Genomic DNA, 17,489 nt, shown 5'->3' with positions numbered 1-17,489 from the left:
AACCTTACGTCCTGCCCCAGCAATGGTGGAGGCGGCGCATTCCCGCAAGCGCTCGAGAAAGACAGGCATCCCAGGACTGGTGCCAGGGTCGGAGAGAGCCTGACAGGACTTTTGCTGCAGGGTGGGCAAAGGACGGGACGAGGACTGAACCCTGAACGACCAACGACACACAGGGGTAGCTCCAGAGCTGCCTACCTCTTTTCTCTGTGCTAGTTCCTCTCCGCTCGCTGCTCCGGGCTTCACGGCTACAGGGTAACGGCATCCCGCGGTATTTTCTTCCTTCTCTCGGGTGCAGATGCGCACGCCGGCCTTCCGGACTCGAAAGGGCAAGTTCCATTGGGAACTCTAAGGGTTTTTGGGAGTGTCTAGTCTTACTGAGCACGGAGAGCTGTATGCGAATTTTCTTGAATTTTTAATTTGCCCCAGCTTCAGCTCAAGGACAAGACCGTGAAGCTCTACGATCCTATTTACACGCGCGACGACGGTCCGCAGCCAACTCGACCGCAATGAGGATCTACAGGGCAAAGACGATACACATCCCGCGAGATCAGAACCTCACTGAGCTCCTGCACTCGTCCGCGAACCCGGACCTCCCGGAGTCGCATCTCATTTCCAAGGACAGCCTCTCAAATCGCAGCATCACCATTGGCGAGCTGCGCGAACGCGCCGGCCGCATCGCAAAGGGCTTGCACGATGAGTTCCACCCGGTTGACCAGGCGCGCTGGGCCATCGCCCTGCCCAACAGCGTCGAGTACCTCGAGATGTTCCAGGCCATCCTCTGGACCGGCGGCGTCGGCTGCCCCATCAACCACGCCCTCAAAGCCTCAGAAATCGGACACGGCCTGGCTGTCTCTCAGCCGCACTACATCGTGACGTGGGGTCCGGCCGTCCCCGCCATCCTAGAGGCCGTCGACGTCGCGGCGAAAGACCTAGAGGCTGCAGGGGTCAAGTGGGCGCGGCCGCCGATCGTCACGGTGGTCGAGCGGAGGCCCGGCTTCAAGCACATCCCCGACGACATCTACGGCGCAGAACGCCTGCCCATTCCTCACTACCCCGACACCACGAAGCGCCTCGCCTCAATACACCTGTCCTCAGGCACCACGGGCAAGCCCAAGGGCGTCGAGCTGACGCACCACAACTTTGTCGCAAACTGCCACCAGCTGGTCGCGCATGATCCCGTGCAGTTCGGCCCGGCCAGCAGGACGGTCGCCTTCACGCCCTGGGCGCACATCGCCATGACGACGGGGCCCCTGTTCCTGGGCCCCTACACGGGCATGTTCCACCACGCCATGCCCGCCTACAACTTTGACAAGTTCGCCGAGCAGGCCGTCTCCAACCAGCAGACCAACTTCCAGGGCGTGCCCAGCGTGCTGCTGCAGATGCTCAACTCTGACAAGATCCCGTCCAAGTACAACTTTTCGGCCGCCAAGTGGATCATGGTCGGCGGCGCGCCGCTCAAGCAGGACCAGGTCGCCAAGCTGATGAGCAAGGCGCCCTGGAAGATGCGGCAGTGCTACGGCATGACCGAGGCGGCGGGCTACGTGGCCTTCCAGCGGGCGGACGAGGAGCTGCCCGACGGCGTCGCGGGCCAGCTGCTGCCCAACATCGAGGCCGTGCTCAAGAAGGAGGGCGGCACCGAGGACGTGCCCCTCGGCGGCGCCGGCGAGCTGTGGCTGCGCGGGCCCAACATCACGCGGGGCTACGCCTTCAACCCGGAGGCCAACAGGTCGGCCTTCCCCATGGAGGGCTGGTACAACACGGGCGACGTGTGCAAGATCGACGAGCAGGGGCGCGTCAGCATCGTCGGCCGGACCAAGGAGCTCATCAAGTACAAGGGCTTCCAGGTCGCGCCCGCCGAGCTCGAGGGCTACCTCAACTCGCACCCGCACGTGGCCGAGGGCGGCGTGGGCGCCACTTGGGACGAGAGCCAGCTCACCGAGCTGCCCACGGCCTGGGTCGTGCTCAAGGACCACATCCAGGGCGAGGAGGAGACCAGGAAGGCGCTCAAGGACATCCACGAAAACGTCGACGCGCAGGTCAGCGGCTACAAGAAGCTCAGGGGCGGCGTGTGGCACATCCCCGCGCTGCCCAAGAACCCGACGGGCAAGATCCTGAGGAAAAAGATGCAGGAGATGAGGGACGGCCTCACGTCACTGGAGAACAAGATCCTCTCCAAGCTGTAAATATGTGATTATGCTTCTTCTACTGTTTCTAGACGAGGGCATTCTTATCAATAGCCATCGAAGATCTCAATCTGGTGATACTGCCAAGACATCGACAAAACCTTTGTGTGTAGCTGGAAGTAAACACTTCTTTCCCGGTGCTCATCATTGGCCAGAGGGACGCTCGAGATGCAGAGTCATATTAGTGTAGGTCTCTGGTGTCTCCAGCAGAACCCACACCCACTGTTAGCGAGGGGGATGGTCAGGGAGGTCAACGTGAACGGAGAGGGCCACCCGATGTCTTGCTTACTCGGGTTCTATCCACTTGGCGTCCACCTCCGTGTCATGACAGTTTCCCCAAAGGTGACCTAAATTGGGGACACACCACACAAATTCTTTCAACTATGTGTTCATAGAACGAGCATCTCCTTTGGTTGAGACCTGTTTTCGTCAGCACTGGGTTTGCACACGTATGGGCATCGTATAAACGTCCCAGTTTCAAGTTATCAACTAATCCTTTCTGAAGCATTTTCACACTGGAAGTTGTCCAGAATCCGGGGCTTTCCCTCACTACCCCGCATGGCTTGGAGCTGGCAGAGCACACCCGGGACCCCACCTGGCCGGTTGGTGGTCGGAGGATCGGGATATAGTATAAGTCCTCCGCGCTCCACCTCGAGCTTCACAGCTTGGCCATTCGCTAGTTGTGTAGCTCGCGAACTTTCCCATCCGTCACTGTGGCAGCAAAAGCCGGTCTTGCATTCTATCACTGAGATATCCCCTCTTCTCAAGTCGCACATCACAACATCTCAGTCAACATGGGGTACATGCTTCTAGCTCAAGTGCCGTGCAAGGATGAACCGGCCAAGAAGGAGGTGTGCCATGCTCTGATCCGTACTAGTGTATGATTATACACGAGCCTGACATGTGTATATCTACAGATGATCGAGAAGTACATTGAGGAAGCAGTCTCTCTCCAGAAGAACTCACCCGGCTGTGAAAAGTTCGCCATCTTCACAAACCGGAACGACCCTAGCGACCTGACCGTGTACTCATTTGAGCAGTAGGCAAATCATAGCTTGGATATTGGCCATTCCGTTCTGGTACTGATCCTGGACACAGATTCACCGACAAGGCGGCTGCTGATGCGCACATGCAATCCGATGTGGTCAAACAGATGTTGAACTGGCTGGCGACGCGACAGCCGGTCGCAGGAGACATCAAGGTCTCCAAGCTCGAGGTAGGCGAGGGCTTCAGTGTCCCGACCCGAGCAGAAGCCGACACGCACGAGGATCCTTTCGTCGCCATGGGCGTCCTGGCCTACAAGGATGGCACCGTGCCCCAATCGATGCCCTACTGGAAGGACGTGGTTGCCATCTCGGCTGAGGAGGAGGGCACGCTTAGTTATGGCATCTATACGAATACGGAAGACAAGAACCAGGTTGTTGCATGGGAAGTCTACACCTCCAAGGAGTATCTGTACGACGTACACGCCAAGAGCGACGCTGTTCAGGCGAATGTCAAGAACACGGGACATCTACGTGAGGGTCTGAAGCACACCTTCCTGAAGAAGGTCGGGGGTTTCTTCAAGAAGTAACTAGACTTCATAGAGTTCAATACATGGAAAATGAATGAGACACTGGGCATCTGGGGCGTATCATTGCTATCGTGAATATTGACGTAGAGATCTCACATACAATAGTCCCTCAGCAACCACTCATCCTCCCTTAGGGCTAAAGGTCATTGCAATCCTCCTGGCACGACTCTCTGCTTACACCTGACATGACTTTCCGATCAACCCATGAGCTTTCTGCAGTGGTGTGTCTGCTCCTGGTCTCCGCTTCCACTCCTGGCCCGTCTGGCCAAGCAACAGCACCAGAACACCATCGTGATGTACAGACTAGCATGACACGACAGCGAGCCAAGGAACGACATCGGATCCCGAGGAGGACCCGGAGGGGCAGAGCCGCTATCGATAAGATTGACGATGGGAATTCGTGTGGGGTGCTGCACCCTGAGACACAGACGATGAATCATTAGCGCGTGGCGGCCACCCCCCTTCACTCTGCCATCGCGGCCATCCCATTAGTCTCTCGCGGGGCAGGCGGCTTGATTTGCCCCTCATCGTGGGGAGAATGGACAGCCTGCGGTGGTGTGTGAGGGCTACGCTGACCCGTCGCGCAATGCCGTCGTGCTGGGCAGCAGTCTGGACCAATGGCTATTGGACTGGCGATACGGGATGGTGGGCTGTCAGTAGGTCAGTAGAGGGTCCCAAGTCTGCGTTGGGCTTAGACAGATGGAAGTCCATCTCCGACGCTGACGAGGACACTTGTATATCATGTTTAAATATCCTCCTTTTTCTTTTCCCATCCTTTGAGTTTGTGATCCAGATCTTCTGTCCTCGTCTCATCCCATCCTCTTCCTCCTCTCTGGAAAGGTCTTGTGTTTCGTCTCGAGCCATCCTTTCTTCATCTCCCACACCATACATCACACACACATCTCCATCATGGGTTCCATTGGCGAGACGGTTACCAGCGTGCTTGGTGGCCACAAGCGACCCATCCGTGTCGCCGGGTGCTCCGGTGGTGAGTAGTACTCTTGAAATTGCATGCAGTAATGTTATCACACAGAAAATAAAGGCTAATGTGCATATCCCCACAGGTGTCTACGACCGCAAGCGTGCTATCCACGATGTGGCCAAGAACGAGGATGTCGATGTCATTACCGGCGACTGGATGTCCGAGTGCAACATGACTCTGCGCGGCTCCGACAAGCGGGACCGCCTGGCCAACAAGGCCATGTCCTCCGGCTCTACCGTCGTTGCCAAGGGATACGAGCCTTACTTCCTCGACGAGCTCGACCCTGCCATCCCCTGGCTCGCCAAGAAGGGCACCAAGATTGCCGTCAACGCCGGCGCTTCCGACGTGCACGGCCTGGCTGATGCCGTCAGGGAGCTCATCAAGAAGCACGGCGTCGACCTCAAGGTCGGTGTCGTTGACGGCGACGATGTCACCGACGTCGTTCTCGACCTCTACAAGAAGGGCGAGCCCTTCCTGAACCTGCCCGCCAACAAGGCCATCCAGGACTGGGGCTACGACCCCATCTGCGCCCAGTGCTACCTCGGTGGCACGGGTATCGCTACCTGCTTCGAGAACGGCGCCGACATTGTTCTGTGCGGCCGTGTCGCTGACGCGTCCGTCACCGTCGGCGCCGCCATGTGGTGGCACGGCTGGAGCCGTGACGACCTCAACCCCCTGGCCGGCGCCCTGATGATCGGACACGTCATCGAGTGCTCCAACTATGCCACCGGTGGTTACTACTCCGGCTTCAAGGACCTTGTCCCTAACGACACCGACATGGGCTACCCCATCGCCTCCATCGACCACAAGGGTGAGGGTGTCATCACCATGGAGAAGGGCCGTCACGGCCTGGTCAACACGGCCACCGTTGCCAGCCAGCTTCTGTACGAGATCCAGGGTCCCCTGTACTACAACTCTGATGTCACTGCCTCGATTGAGGACATGGTCATCAAGGAGATTGGCCCCAACCAAGTCTCCATCTCTGGTGCTAAGGGTCTGCCCGCGCCTGCTACGACCAAAGGTACGTCGATTCATCGCAGCGAACAGATATAGAACAAAAGAGATTGCTAACGCTTTGAAATAGTCGGTATCACTGCCAAGGGCGGCTGGCAAGCCGAGTTCCACTTCTACCTGACCGGTCTCGACATCGAGGAGAAGGCGGCCATGGTCGAGCGCCAGACCAAGGCGCTCATGGGCGAGCACCTGACGCGCTTCTCGTGCCTGCGCTTCCAGGTCGCCGGCGCCGTCCCCTCGGACCCCCAGTCCCAGGAGGAGGCCACGGTGGACATGCGCATCTTTGCGCAGTCCCGCGACCCGGAGATCCTGTCGGGCAACAACTTTGTCGACTCGGACCGCGGCTCCTTTGCCCGCTTCTGCATCGAGAACCTGCTGCAGGGCTACCCGGGAAGCACCATGGCCCCGGACATGCGCACCGCCATCGGCCGCCCCTTCTTCGAGTACTGGGTCTCGCTGCTGCCGCAGGAGCACGTCAAGGAGACGGCCCACCTGCCCGACGGCCGCGTGGTCGACATCCCCACGCCTCCCGTGCGCAAGACGTACGAGCGCGAGCAGCCCAGCTACGACACCAGCAGCCCCGTCGACCTGTCGCAGTACGGCCCCACGACGCGCGCGCCCCTGGGCTACGTCGTCATGGGCCGCTCCGGGGACAAGAGCTCCAACGCCAACCTGGGCCTCTTTGTGCGCCACGACGACGAGTGGGACTGGCTGCGCACGCTGCTCAGCACGCAGAAGCTGCGCGAGCTGCTCGGCAAGGACGACAAGGGCAAGCAGATCGACCGCTGCGAGTTCCCCAACATCCGCGCCGTGCACTTCCTGCTCAAGGACCACCTCGACCGCGGCTTCAACTCGACCTCGAGCTTCGACTCGCTCGGCAAGAACCTGTGCGAGTACATCCGCTCCAAGCACGTCGACATCCCCAACAAGTTCCTGGAGCGCGGCCGCATCTAAGCAGGCGGTGGTGGGGTGCGGATGGGGGAGGAAAGATGAAACAGTGGATGAAATGAAATGATCGTGATCCAAGAGGGCAGCTTGCTCGTCGGACACGAATGAAGCACTTGCATGGCATTTAATGGAGTTTGTATCGGTTTCTTCTCTTTAGGTAGTCTCCAAACAGATTGGATTGTTGTTCAATAAAACACGTACAACTGTCAAAACAAAGGAATCTCGGTGGGAGGACGCGATCGCATCTGCTCCGCCAGTCAATCACCCCCCGGTGTGGGTTGTCGTTCGGTGCGCCCGGCCGGATGCGCCGCCGTTGCCGCCCGTTCATTTCCGTTGACTGGTACTGGTACTGGTACTAGGAGGCGGTGAACCGATGGCGACCCCAGATGCGGTCTAAATCGTCTCATCACCACTGGCGAACATCATCAATCAAGGCTGGAGAAAGCGTGGTATGAGAGAGAGCGTGTGTGCGCCACGTCGGCGATTACCGCTGTGACCATTCCGAAACCCCCGCCCCTAGCCATCCGATTCGAAGCGTCAATGCCCATTCATTTTCAGGGTGTCACGCGACGCCACGAAAATCCCCCTTTCTTTCTCTCTTTCCCTTTCATCATCCAGCGTTTGTCAGCCAGGTGTCTCGATGTATCGTGCGGGAAAAGGCATTGCTCATCCTGATCTCTGACGCATATGCCAAACCATTGCCCGAAAAGGAATCTCCGCCTGCAACCTAGAGTGGTCCCGCTGTGCCGCCGCCGCCGCCCGCGTCAATCGCCCGACGAGTCAGGCACCTAGGAAAGCCCGGAAGCTCTTGGCATCTTATCACCGCACATTGAACTTGGCGGGTCTGCAACCTCCCTCCTCAACTCTATAAAGGGACGGCCGCCCGGCTGTCAATGGCAACAGCATAAAGCGGCGTCTTGCAAGCTCATCCCGCTCTTCATCACGTATTCTGGGACAAAAGAAACCGACCATGGCGGCGTCGATCGGCCACGGCGGCGCGTGGGCCAGTCACTTTGAAGGACGCGACCGGCGCGCCACCTCGCTGCCCGATATCGACTCCAAGCTCGGCCGCAAGCTCTCCGACACGCCCGCGCAGCTCTCCCGCGGCGTCGTCTTGTATATCCCGAGCCACCCGCCCGCCCTGCACCTACCGCTATACGATGTGGGCGCCGAGTACGCGCGTGCCATCCGCGGCGAGCCGGTCGGTGGAAGCAGGTACAAGATCAACCTGGCGTCCATGCAGAAGCCCTCCGGGGACGGCACCGGCATCGGCGAGGTCCGGTACCTCGTCGACTTTGAGCCCGGGTTAACCCTGGGCAGGGCGGCGGTGGAGCGCAGGCACATCGGAGTCGAGAGCGTTAGAGTGAACCTGTGAGTAGCATGACAGATCAGCAGCCAGCTTTGCAAACATTCGAAAATACGTGTGTGTACTAATGCAAGCAAAAAGGGCACTGCCGTCTGAGCCGGAGGATCCATTTACTGTCGAGAGGGAAACCACCGGGGTCAAGTGGACCATCGATAGCAGTTTTCCATTGCCTGACACTATCGCCGCTGGGATGGTCCATCGCGCACCATACTTCACTATATCGGCGCCGGCGGCCGAGCCACTGATCCCAATATCAGATAATGTGGTCCGTCGGCCAGCTCTGCAGTGGCAGATTCACCCGAGAGAGCACGGCAATCTGCGATACACCCTCGTCGACACTCGTCTGGCCCCGTCTCTTTCGGCGGTCGACGACGCGAATGACGCCGTGTACGCGATATACCACCACATAGGCCTCGGTGCCTCCTTGGCCCTCAATCACAGCGAAGGCGTCCTGCTGCTTCGGGAAGGCCTGAGCATGGAGGATGAGGCTGTCATCGTGGCGTCGCTTCTCGGTCTGCTGTGGCAGGTGCGAGGAATGCGTTTTCAGTACAAGAAGCTGAGGGCATTCATGGAAGAGGCTCGCAAAAAGGAAGACAAGAAGAAGGATGTGAAGAAGGACAAGAAGCAGCCGTTCCTGGGGAAGCTGTTTGGTAAAAGGGGGTCTGTTTGAGTGATCAGCCTGTCGGATTTTCTTACATATGATACCCTTTGCAATATGTTTCCAGTTTATTTCACTACTAAAGTTCCACTTTAATATATGTGCGATGGCAGAATGATATGTCTTCGGATGTTGAGGGTGCTTGGGACTTGCTAGATCTAAGACAGAAGTAGCATGACTCCTCTCCGGCTTTACAGAACTGAGCCCCTCTCCAGCATTCTCCTATCCAAACCGGCAAATCAGGGTACATCTTGTCAATGTCCATAATGAATGCTCCCGCCCAGCCATAGAATACAAACAAGTAAGCGTCTGCAGCGGTGAAAGATTGTCCCACTGCGAAGGGTGTCCAAGCGAAGGCAAATCTATTCTCTATCACCCGAAGTTCTGTTTAAGAGTCTTGAGCACCTTGAATCGGACGGCAGTGCGGAGATCCTGGTATTCATCAACCCTTTCCGGCCTGTCGAGCTCGCCAAATGCCTGATTATGCACCACTCCTCCGAGGTAGTTGAGCCACTCGTACACGCGGACATAACTCCAAGTCGTCTTGTCGAGGAATTTTCCATCAGGTGCGAGGCATGAACGTTCCGTCACGTTCGCTGGAGCCTCGGTGATGGTGTCTTCGCTTAGCTTTAGGATTGGGATTCGGCTTTTTGGGTAGAGGGCCTTGAACTCATCTGAGAAGCGCTCGCCTTTAGCTATACCGACGGCGGTAAGAGCGAGCCGGAATTCGAATCCTGCCTCGATAAGCAAAATATGCGGCACGATTGAACATGCCTAGAACGAGTACTAAAGCATCAATATAGGAGGTCTTGGAGCCATTTTGCCGAAATAGGGAGCTTAACTGCCCATATATGAAGAAGAGGCGATGAATGCAATATGCACGTTTTGAGTGAGGCTGAGATACTTTCGTCACATACAGTCGAACCTCAAGCAGGCCGTGGAAATGAGTCAAGAGCAGAGCGCATGCCGGCGGATGCCTCAGCTAGGCAGATCTCATGCCAATTTCGATACCACTATGTCTGCATACAGCTAGTTTGTTCAACTTGCTTGTGATCGAATGTCGACATTCCACACCACATATGTAATACAATATCTTCATTATCGTGGGTTGTCTGCCTACACCTCCCGTTCCTTAAGGAAGTGGAGGCGAAGCTCTAGGGTCTCTGAATTATCAACGGATTGAAGTAGTCTTTTGGCAAAGCTATTTCGAACTCGTGGAACAACAGAATAAGTGTCCGTTGCTCGCGACTCTTAGCCAATGAAAGCACCGTGGTGTCGACAGAGTTACGGCATATACCTGTCTATGCTGCTGTGTTGACTGTATTACCAATGAGGCAGGATTGAATCCTGGACCCAGCGTCGATACAATATCATTGGTGATCGTTGGGTATTTAGAGCGAATCGAGAGGTTTATATTGGGATATTTCGACCTCGTGCTCGAGCAGCTGCCGAATGAACATCGCCTACCCTCTAGCTGCCCAACTCAGCCAACCGACCTCCCACAACCAAAGCATCATGGCGGCTCTTGAACAATCTCCAAATTATATCCTACCCGCTCAAGACCCGAATAAAGCTTAGTTGACAACCAAGACTTCAACAGCCAACGAGAACACCAGTACCAGCTACCGAGTTCCGTATGATGATGAAATTCCCGGAAACGTCCACAAGGGATCGCAAGGAAAGCATGGCGCACTGTCCTTCATCCGTTTTGACTCCCTAGATATCTTGTCCCCTTGTGAAACGAAGGCTGGGAGTAGATGTGATGTGTGACTTGAATGTTGGCGCGACAAAGACATTCTCTCTCGCGACCTCAACAACTCTTATCAACCTCTCTGGAGAGCGATCGTCCTAACCTCTATAGTAACAGTATCGCTCCATGATGAGCTCGAATGAAATTCAGACGTGGATCAATCGGAATTCAGAGGCATGAGGGAAATTCAGCATTAAGATGTAATCTACCTAGAGCGTATACGATATCGAGTGTAAAGCCGTCGTGTTGCCAGTCCTTATTGTCAAATATCCAGCAGATTTGCTGGATGGTCCAGACTAGACGGAAAAAGTGCCTTACGCCGGAAGCCTTTGTCCGCGATGGCATGTCGCTGTTGGTGAACCGAATTCTGTGTGTTCTGTCAACGTGTGGAGCTGTCAAACTTGATCCAGCTTGCTATCCGCGCTCTCCGTTCAATCATATTTAATCCGGGTCCGTCGCCAGCGGAAGATCCTTATAAGCTTTCCATGCCATGCCTCGGCAGCGCAGTTGCAGGGAGCGGAGCACGGTGTCTTGCAAAGCTCCGTTCGCCGCCGGATGCCTCGGCGCTCTTTTATTCCCACTTGTCTGATGACGGCGCGCGCTAACGAGTCTAACAACAATCAGATCCAGGAATACCTTTGCCTGAGACCAGAGGTGACGGGCCCACAATCCGCGGACTTCAAGTGGCTCTAAAATATGGGCTGCTGTCAATGTTTTGAGACAGCTCTTCATGACATATGATCGTTTCTTGGACCGAGTCCTACGTCACTGCCATGTCATTACTGGCATGCATGCCATTGGGTAGGTACTTAGCTCAAGAGATTGATATCACATGCATGATACAAACACATGACCGGACTCCAGAAAGAGGTCAATGAGATGCGAGACCACGGGAGCAGAAGCAGAACGGACATGCTGGAAAGATTTGATTTGGGATCCGCCCAATTTGCATTTCCGTAGGTGAAATCTGTCTTGGTGCTCCGTTCGAGACACTCGCAAGACAAATTCAAGGGGATTCAACAGACGGACTGTGGCATATCCCGGCCGCTGACGGGTGGGTGCCCTGCAGCTTTCTGATCTGATTCAAGGTTGAATCGATAACCTTTTTGGGGGGTTCTGTGGCGGCCGCACGCTACGGCCGGCTAGCTCCAGTGGCTTGCCGGCCGCCACATGTGCCGAAGCGGTCGTTCCACACGCCTCCAGCTGGGAGGATGGTGGGTGATGCTCCATTTGCCTTCGATCTGCCACGCTCGAAAAAGATCTTTCCGGTACTGTCTGGACAAGTAGAGACTGATTCACAGCCGACAGAAACGCTGCTGGACAGATCAGCGAGTGCCCGACTGAGACAGCAATGCCGGGGTGTTGACCTCCAAGATATGCCCTGAACAGGGCATTTGAGGCGCCCTACATGATTGGGCCTCTTTTTGCGGGTTGGCGTTCAGACAGAAAGAAAGGGTCGCGTGCTTGCTGCCGACATTTCCGGGAGTGGGAACCTCAAGCTTTGACCGGCCTGCCAAGATTCACAGGATATAACTACTTGTACTTGTATGCGTGCCCAGATGCCCGACTGGGCAAATGGTCGACTTGTCGCATATGCAGCTGGGGCGGTCATCCATGGATGAAAGGCCTGTTTTTGATGGCTGTCCCCACCGCAAGCCACCCGTCGTCCACTCCCGCCCAACCTTAGACATCAGACACTTGGTCTCGTGCTCCGGTGCAACTGATCTTGTCGTTGGTGCGCGCTCGCGTGCCAATTGCAGAGGCCAGCCTCATCGGCCATTCATCAGAGGGCTTGGCTTGGGAAACGGGGGTGCATAACGGTACATGTCGGGTACGCTCGAGACCCGTCCATGGATTTGTGCATGTTCGTCCCTGTCGTTTCTTGGCCTTGCTGGCCCCTACTCTGTGCCGCAATCATTTTGCCGTTTGGCAAAGCTGCCGTTATCCTTTTCTAGACATATGGTGCGTCGTCATCCTTTTGTCGGTAGTGCTGCTGCTAAGTACGGTAGGGCAGGGGCCGTTCGGGCCAACCTCCTCGGCTTCCTTGGCCTTGCAACGTCCAAGCAATATGGCAGCCGACCTACCCGTCCGCCGCTGCTTGGCCTGACGGGGGCCCGCGTCGCCCTTGATGCATTGGTCTGAGCATGCCTGGCTTGTAGTACTCTCTCAGAGCTCCGTACGTGCTCTCGGTGTCGGGCTGGTCATCTTCTGCGCTGTATTTCATCTTGGTGCCTCTCGAGTAATCGGCCGCATGTGCCATCCTTCGTTTAGTCGGGGTCGCTGGTCCAGAAGAGCCCGTCGCCGACTGTCCGTCCCCACCACCGGCTCCAGTTGGGATGGTCCACGTCGGTCGGGGTGGTGGGCAGGCTGGCGAAGAGTACATTACCAGTAATTCATATTTCACACCATGCCCATCTTTCTGCGTTCCCGTACGACTCCTTAAGGGCTTGGCATCACCACCCTTACCCACTCATTTTGTGTCGGCCAAGTGCGTCGCTGCCAGTCCTCGCATTGACGGATGCATGCTGATGGGAGGGCCTTGTGCCCCGGGTGCTCAAGATGAAGCTGCCCAGAGAACATGGATTCGCCTTTGCTTGCTGATTCCCTATTTCCGATCGATCCGCATCTCTGGGTGGCCAGGTCCGTTTGCTCCGCAGGTAGTCCTGCCTCTCCATATCTAGTCGCCTTTCAGCAGACAACGTCCGAACTGTTTCCGGGCCTCCCATCTCGTGATTCTGCCTTTGTTAAATGTACTTCGCAAGCCGTCTTGTTCCTAGCTGGTGGCGAATCTGGCCAGGAACAATAAGCTTCTCTCCCAAGCAGCGGCCTCCTTCTGGGTTTTGTTCTTTGCTGTCTTTGCTGAATCGCTGAGATTGAGACACGCTCCCTCCGATTGACTGAATTCCACCTCCTCCCTCGAAGTAGTAGTGAGAACGATTTCGATAGGGAAGTGACGAAGCAGGTCGACTTGCCACCCGTCATCTGTGCCTGCCTAGCAGCTCATTTATATGCCACTTTGAGCTTAATCCAACGTCGCCAATATCGCACACCGTCACCCACGGTAGTCGCTACCAACACCCCCAAAAGCAAATCTGAAAGCTTGGACGAACCGTGCCCTCCTCTTGTGGATATCTGACCAGAATGGGCATCGGCGCCGTCGCAGAACCGCTGGTGGTTGTCACCTTGCTGTTCGGCGGCACCTGGTTCAACCGCAATTCATTCCAAGAGAGCGTCAAGACCGGCGACACCAGCCTGCTCGGTCGCTGGCGCAGTCCCAGTCCGAGCCATAATATCGATGCATCGCACAAGCGCTCAGATAGCCAGAGCCCCTCGGACTCGGGCGCGTCGACTCCTTCCGGGGATCTGCTCATGTCCATGGGCGCGTGGAGCAGCTCAGGGTCGGCGCTGCTATCTGGGGCCGATGGCGAGCCCAACCGCCGGTTGCGCATGCTCAGGTTCCTCGGTTTCAGGCGGCTCATGTCAACACCCAACACGCGGGTGTTTAGGGACCGAATGCTGAGTAGACTTCTGAGGAGGTTCCCCTTTCTGGTGGAGGCGTGGTACTGGGCGTTGCTGTACTGGGTAAGCAAGCCATCAACGGTCCGGGGCATCTGGGTGCCAGAGTTAACGCGTGTTCGATCATGCAGGTTTACCAGCTCGGTCGCGCTTTCACCGCTCTCACCCTCGTCGAGAGCACCGTCGATGTCGCTCGCAAACATGCGCTTCAGCTCATCCATGTCGAGCAGAGACTGAATATTTTTATCGAACTCCCCGTCCAGCAGTGGTTTCTCGGACACCCCACTGCCCTCCGCTGGATCAACCGGACGTATTCATACATCCACATCCCCGGCAGTATCCTGTTCCTCGTCGTCCTCTATTACTTGACCACAACTCGTCGACGCAAAGCCCTCGCCGCCAAGGTGAATGACGCCGGCGATTTAGAAGGCAGCATTGGTGCGAAATGGGAGTCGGCAGCTGGTCCGGCGTTGTACGAGGCCCGCAGGCGGACGATGGCCTTGTGCAATCTCATTGCTTTCGTCATCTTCACGTTTTGGCCATGTATGCCACCTCGTCTGCTGAGTGATCCCGAGTACCAAGGCGAGAATGCCGAAGAGGCCAAGAGCTACGGCTTCGTAGACACTGTGCACAGCGGTGCCGGTGAGAGCAGCGTGTGGACCACGAACCGGTTCTGTAACCAGTATGGTGAGTTGACTGCCCTCCTCTCCTTCATATCGGGCGCTGTGCACCTTGACACTGACTCAACTTTGATAGCTGCTATGCCCTCTCTGCACTTCGGCTATTCCCTCCTCATCGGCCTGACCATTGCCACCTTGCCTCTGCGTCCCGGCTCCGCCGCTTGGCGCCGCTTTGCTCTCGCTGTTGGCGGCATGTCATATCCTGCCCTGATCCTGACGGCCATCGTGGCGACAGCGAACCACTTCGTGCTCGATGCCGTTGCTGGTGCGATCGTCTGCGGTATCGCCTGGAATCTGAACGGCGTGCTGCTGAACCTGCTCGTGCTGGAAGACTACTTCCTCTGGGTAGTGCGGATCCACAAGCCCGTCCACTGGACGGATCCCGAAACGGCAGTCTATATCGACCGTGAGAATAACAGGGATTACGTCTGAGATCATAGCTTTGGAGTTATGCGCGGGGTAAAGAAGCGAAGTGACCTGATATGAATGGTGCTTCAAAGAGAGCGATAACAATAAACAGAACCCTTTGCAGAGAACAATGCTCTCGTACTGAAAGGAAGAACCAAGGAAAGGTCAAAGAACCGCAAGATTGAAGGAAACAGGGAATTCTTTCAATATACCCAAGGAGCGAACGAAACCAGGCTTACCATTCTTGTTCTACTTGCTCTCTCACTTCCAGAGGAAATCAGTTGAGCAGATATGCATGTATTTAATAGTAGAACTCCAAGATATTCTATCTTCATTTCAGGGCTTGCTCCTCGTTCCTCGGCCATAAGTAAACGACGGACGTTGTGCTGACTGACGCCGCATTAACCTGTTTCAAGCAAGGCGCCACGATTTGCGGCCCACACAACCCAGGCTGACATGGGTTCGGACCCGGTTGCTGTTGCCGCGGATCTCCGTATACGCTTCGGCGAATGAGCATCTCCAGGTCGTACATAATCCGAGTTCACCTCGTCGTATTGCACAAGAAAGAACAAAGTCACCAGCCTAGACAGTCTCATTGGAAACAAGACTGCCTGCCGCTTTTTGACCGTTTGTTTGTCACCTTTTCAATTCATACTGACCAGCCACGCGTCACCGTGTGTGGAGTCGGCTTTCTCTAGGTGCTGACAGGCAGCAGGATTACCAGGATCAGCTCCACGCACGCGCCGCCTACCGGCGTCGTGCCGGTCTCTTGAAAAGGCCGATTATGTCTGTTTTTAGGACTTTTGTCACCGGTACATTCGAGATGCATGAAAAAGGCCGTGTCCGCTTCTTCACACCATGATGAGGCGGTTTTGGTGAGGTGTGAGGGGGGAAAAGGTAATTGCTTGCTTCTTTCGCCTTAACTCTCTCGTTGTGAGCACGTAGAGATGACGGGATATCGAGTCTACCCAGGCAGCAAAATTCGACTATATACGTCTAAAGAAGTGCACCCTCCTCGAAGAGATACGATGAACTCTTCTTGCTAAGCTCGTGGTCCTCTGTCACGAAAGACGGCGTGTCATTGCGACCGCTTCGATTTTCACTTGAGGTCTTGACCAATACTACCTCAGAATGAGTCGTCGGTAACTTTCTGATTGGGGAGTTATTGACGTTTGATGAATGTGAATGACTGGAGAACATAGCAGATAGAGGTAGTATATTCAATATCATTGAGAGGTCAGATATTCACTCAGCTGCTTGTTCCATTGTCGCTAGGTCTATCGAGCAGTGTTTCGGGTCACTCTACTTATTCACTCGACTTGAGTCAAGTCTATCCTCGTCTCGGATGTCCTATCAGCTACATATTTCAGACTCGCAGCCTCCTTTTCAGTTTACCTCCAACGCCTCAACCAGGTTTGCTTCTCCCCGTCCACCTTGTCATCAATCTCCCCAACGCATTTCCTCAGCCCGCACAAGCCCAATTTCCGCCTCCTGCAGACGATAGTCCAGGACTCATTTTCATCTGAGAATCAGCTCGCCAAGTGCACCTCTGCTCCATCACGATCAACTACCTTCCGAGAACGAGGTTCGCAAGACAAATCTCATCCACCACGGACATCATCACGTTGCCAGCATGCCTGTAGAGCAGCAGTAAGTTGCCCTATACCCATACAACATCCGACTTCGACTTCTTGCACTTGCACAGCTCTAACCACTCTTGCTTTCGCCTATAGACTCACCGAAATCGAGCTCATCATGGACATTGTCCGTGGTATCGAGACACAGAAAGAAACTCTTGACCAGCTCAAGCAAGCCATCCCGGCGTCCATGTTCGTCGGAGAGGTCGCTCTGCTCGAGGACGCCGCAACCAAGGTTCTTTATAATGTCATCGACCGTCACCTCTCTGGCGTACGCCTCCTCACCGTCATCCAACTGACCGAGGTTCTCGACGCTATGAACTACGCGACGGCCAGGGTTTCACAGATCACGGCCATGCATCTCCAATTCGCGCGCAACAGCCAGCGGTCCATTGAGAAGAAGGAAGAGGCCCTGGAGCGCCAGAAGCAGGCTGACTTTCCCGAGGACCCTGATAATGAGAAGGGAGAGGTCATAGGCAAGGGTGAACTGGGACCATAAATTTAGGTCATGGCCGCCGACACGGCCGTGATCGAGAGAGTGCAAGAGACTCGAGCGATCTGACTTGTGGCTGCGGAGGAGTCCTAAGAGATCCAATGCCCTGCGAAGATTCTTTGAGCACTCAATGTGGTCTGGACACTATACTGCCTTTTGCTACACAGGCGATTATTTTGAGACACTGGAAATCTCAATACTCACGACATTCTCAATGTCAAGACTACTAGATTAGAAAGACAGTTCTCTCTTCCAGTTCTATGCTAAATTCTAAGTTTCTA

The 17,489-nt window shown here is 55.6% G+C and overlaps 6 protein-coding genes across 6 annotated transcripts; all 6 read left to right on the top strand.

The window, feature by feature from the left end:
* Positions 1–506: 506 nt before the first annotated feature.
* On the top strand, positions 507–2,183 carry E0L32_003416 (uncharacterized protein; the record flags this gene model as incomplete). Its single annotated transcript, XM_031137714.1, has 1 exon — positions 507–2,183. The coding sequence occupies one exon, from the start codon at positions 507–509 to the stop codon at positions 2,181–2,183; it is 1,677 nt and encodes a 558-aa protein (XP_030998565.1).
* A 794-nt stretch (positions 2,184–2,977) lies between these two features.
* On the top strand, positions 2,978–3,756 carry E0L32_003415 (uncharacterized protein; the record flags this gene model as incomplete). Its single annotated transcript, XM_031137713.1, has 3 exons — positions 2,978–3,034; positions 3,101–3,222; positions 3,282–3,756. 3 exons carry the CDS (start codon positions 2,978–2,980, stop codon positions 3,754–3,756), a joined length of 654 nt encoding a protein of 217 aa, XP_030998564.1.
* A 909-nt stretch (positions 3,757–4,665) lies between these two features.
* E0L32_003414 (uncharacterized protein) lies at positions 4,666–6,706 on the top strand (the record flags this gene model as incomplete). Its single annotated transcript, XM_031137712.1, has 3 exons — positions 4,666–4,744; positions 4,821–5,759; positions 5,823–6,706. 3 exons carry the CDS (start codon positions 4,666–4,668, stop codon positions 6,704–6,706), a joined length of 1,902 nt encoding a protein of 633 aa, XP_030998563.1.
* Positions 6,707–7,670: 964 nt separating this feature from the next.
* Positions 7,671–8,736, top strand: E0L32_003413 (uncharacterized protein; the record flags this gene model as incomplete). Its single annotated transcript, XM_031137711.1, has 2 exons — positions 7,671–8,071; positions 8,148–8,736. The coding sequence occupies 2 exons, from the start codon at positions 7,671–7,673 to the stop codon at positions 8,734–8,736; spliced, it is 990 nt and encodes a 329-aa protein (XP_030998562.1).
* A 4,879-nt stretch (positions 8,737–13,615) lies between these two features.
* E0L32_003412 (uncharacterized protein) lies at positions 13,616–15,102 on the top strand (the record flags this gene model as incomplete). The annotated part of the gene is made up of 2 exons (XM_031137710.1): positions 13,616–14,056; positions 14,122–15,102. 2 exons carry the CDS (start codon positions 13,616–13,618, stop codon positions 15,100–15,102), a joined length of 1,422 nt encoding a protein of 473 aa, XP_030998561.1.
* A 1,609-nt stretch (positions 15,103–16,711) lies between these two features.
* E0L32_003411 (uncharacterized protein) lies at positions 16,712–17,214 on the top strand (the record flags this gene model as incomplete). The annotated part of the gene is made up of 2 exons (XM_031137709.1): positions 16,712–16,728; positions 16,812–17,214. The coding sequence occupies 2 exons, from the start codon at positions 16,712–16,714 to the stop codon at positions 17,212–17,214; spliced, it is 420 nt and encodes a 139-aa protein (XP_030998560.1).
* Between the last annotated feature and the right edge of the window lie 275 nt (positions 17,215–17,489).

The sequence above is a fragment of the Thyridium curvatum genome (assembly GCF_004353045.1).
Source record: "Thyridium curvatum strain D216 chromosome Unknown NODE_15_length_556224_cov_80.126021, whole genome shotgun sequence".
Classification (NCBI taxonomy): domain Eukaryota; kingdom Fungi; phylum Ascomycota; class Sordariomycetes; order Thyridiales; family Thyridiaceae; genus Thyridium; species Thyridium curvatum.
The sequence above is the reverse complement of the archived record's forward strand: the minus strand, read 5'-3'. Positions and strand labels throughout refer to the sequence as shown.